Genomic DNA, 2,307 nt, shown 5'->3' on the forward strand with positions numbered 1-2,307 from the left:
GGGAATGCGTATGCCTTCCGGCAGGACACAAAAAACTGCATCTGGAGGCAGCACCCCGGAGGCTCCCGCTCTCGCACCCAGACCGAGTGGGCGCGTCGCAGGCCACCTCGCCACGGCGCACGCACACCAAGGACGCAGTGTCCACAGCTTCCGTCCCCTTTCACCTCCGAGCGTGGCGCGCGCCGCCGGAGGACGTCGCCCGGCCTGCCAAGCGCTGTCCAATCCCGAGCGTCCATGCAAATGAGGCTCCTTATCGGGCCGCGGCTCCGCCTCCCGCGGCCCGGGCCGTAGTAACCCATTCATGGGGCCCGTGCGCGGCGGCAGCCCGGCTCCGAGGGGCTCGCAGCCACCGCCTCCTCTCCGCTCCGGGTCTTCCCCTTCTTTTTACAACTGATCCTGTTGGGAATTTTTTTTTTTCCTAAATTGCAGCGGTGGGGGGGAGCCGGGAGGGTGGGGGACCAGGAGGAAAGGGAGAGATTAGGCAGTCATCAATCTCCTCCTGTTTCTCCCAGAACAGGTGATGCTTCTAAATTGTGATCACTTTCTGCAGGCAGCGCTGCCGCGGGAAGGATGCGAGCGACCTAGGACCGAGGACCCGAGGCGGCAGATCTGAACTTGCGGAGGATAAAACCCAAACTTTAACTGCACCAATCCGCACCTCACGCGTGAAGCAAACGACGGGTTATCTTTTTTTTTTTTTTTCAAGAGAGACTCAAACTTCAGTACTTGGTCCCTTTTTTTGGATTGCCTTGGAGGAAACGGTTTGGTGGCAACGTTGGGAACAGTAAGGACAGCGTGGTAACTCTTATTTTTAAAGAGACAGATCATACTTTTTAAATGTTTGGGATTCAAGATACTTTAGGAAGAGGGCCAGCTCTGAAAGAGAAATCACTGAGCGCCGAGATGGATTCGGTCAGGTCCTGGGTCCGGAATGTCGGCGTGGTGGACGCCAATGTCGCGGCGCAGAGGTAACTAGACGGTCGCACAATTATGCTCTCAAAGTCTCTAGCTCGTTTGCTCTCCCACCGTCTCTGTATTTCTCCGTCCCCCTCCTCCCGCTCGCTCGCTCTGTCTCGTTCTCTCTCCCCCGCATCTGTAGTCCTGGCCCCGCGCGCTGGGGCTCGCCCTCGGGCATGCAGGTCGCTGCAGCCTGGGGAACACTTACCCCGCAGCTAATGCCGGAGTTTCTTCCCCGCTCCTTCCCCGCAGACCGCTCTTTGGGAGGAAAAATAACAAAGTAGCATCCTACGCCTCGCAGCTCACTCCCTGGCCCTGCGAGGAGGGGCTGGTCCGGAGTGGAGCTCGGGGACCTGAGCTGGCGGTGACGGCCGCGGGAGAGCCGGCTTCCCCGCGATGCCGGTTCCGCAAAGCCGCTGGCGAGCGCCTCTTCTGCCGCTTCTTGCCCGCGATTCCTGGAGGCCTGGAGCCTAGCGGGCAGATGGCGGCGGCGGCGAGAGGAGCCGGACAGACCGGATCAGTTTCCTGGGAAGGCGAAGCGGCTCGGAGCTCCGGGAGGGGGCTGGCTGGAGGGTCCGGGCGCAGAGCTAGAACGGTGGGCCAGAGGTATCGAGGCGGAGTGAGGGGAAAGAAGAAATCAGAGAGAAAAAGATGAACGAGTTGCAGTAGAAGAAACTGCCGAAGAAGAGAGGCGAGGAGAGGAGTTGGCCGCAAACGCTGGGCATCGCCAACCTCTAGTTTTGCTGGTCCCAGGAGTTGAGGGTTTCTAAGCGTCCGCGTGCTGAGACGGTAAACACCTGGTCCCGAGTGCCACCCCGAGAAGACATTCTGGTTCCCCTCCTCGTCGTCACTGCTGAGCTGGTATTTGTGGTCCCCACGTCCTTGTCTGCAAGAGAAAGACACCTTACCCCACGGAGCCCACGAACTTCTTCCCAAGACTCCAGCCGCCCTGTCCACTCTTCTGGTCGCCCTCTCTAAGTCCCGACGCGTTGCCTAGAAATCCCTCCTTTCTTAGTAGGCCACGTCTCCAGGTGTCCCGGGTGGAGCGAACCAGCTGCCGCCCTTGGAGGAGAGGAAGCAACACCCGCACCCCCTCCCTCGCGTCCAAGCCCGCGGCCCCGGCAGCCGCTCTCCGCCGCCGTCTGGGCTGGGGGCTGCAGGCCGGGGGAAGCAGGAAGCTCCACAGAGCCGTCCGCGGCGGGTGACCTTAGCTCCTTAAAGACGCCACCCACCTTCATCCTTTCCTCGATCAAATACTGGCTGCAATGGGAACAGGCAGCTGGAGCGGGGCATCCCAGCGAAATGGTGCCCCTTCAAAGAGGGCAAAGTGCTCGCGCCCGGGGGCGTGAG

General features: G+C 60.9%; 1 protein-coding gene across 1 annotated transcript in view; it reads left to right on the plus strand.

Moving 5' to 3' along the window:
• Positions 1-327: 327 nt before the first annotated feature.
• Positions 328-2,307, plus strand: part of EBF2 (early B-cell factor 2) — a gene marked incomplete at its 3' end in the record, with an annotated part of 196,239 nt that continues 194,259 nt past the window's right edge. Inside the window, exon 1 of the mRNA XM_005886603.2 lies at positions 328-968. Coding sequence (XP_005886665.1) covers positions 838-968 — 131 coding nt within the window. The remainder of the gene's footprint in view (positions 969-2,307) is intronic.

The sequence above is a fragment of the Myotis brandtii genome, unplaced genomic scaffold (assembly GCF_000412655.1).
Source record: "Myotis brandtii unplaced genomic scaffold, ASM41265v1 scaffold990, whole genome shotgun sequence".
NCBI classification, from domain to species: Eukaryota; Metazoa; Chordata; class Mammalia; order Chiroptera; family Vespertilionidae; genus Myotis; species Myotis brandtii.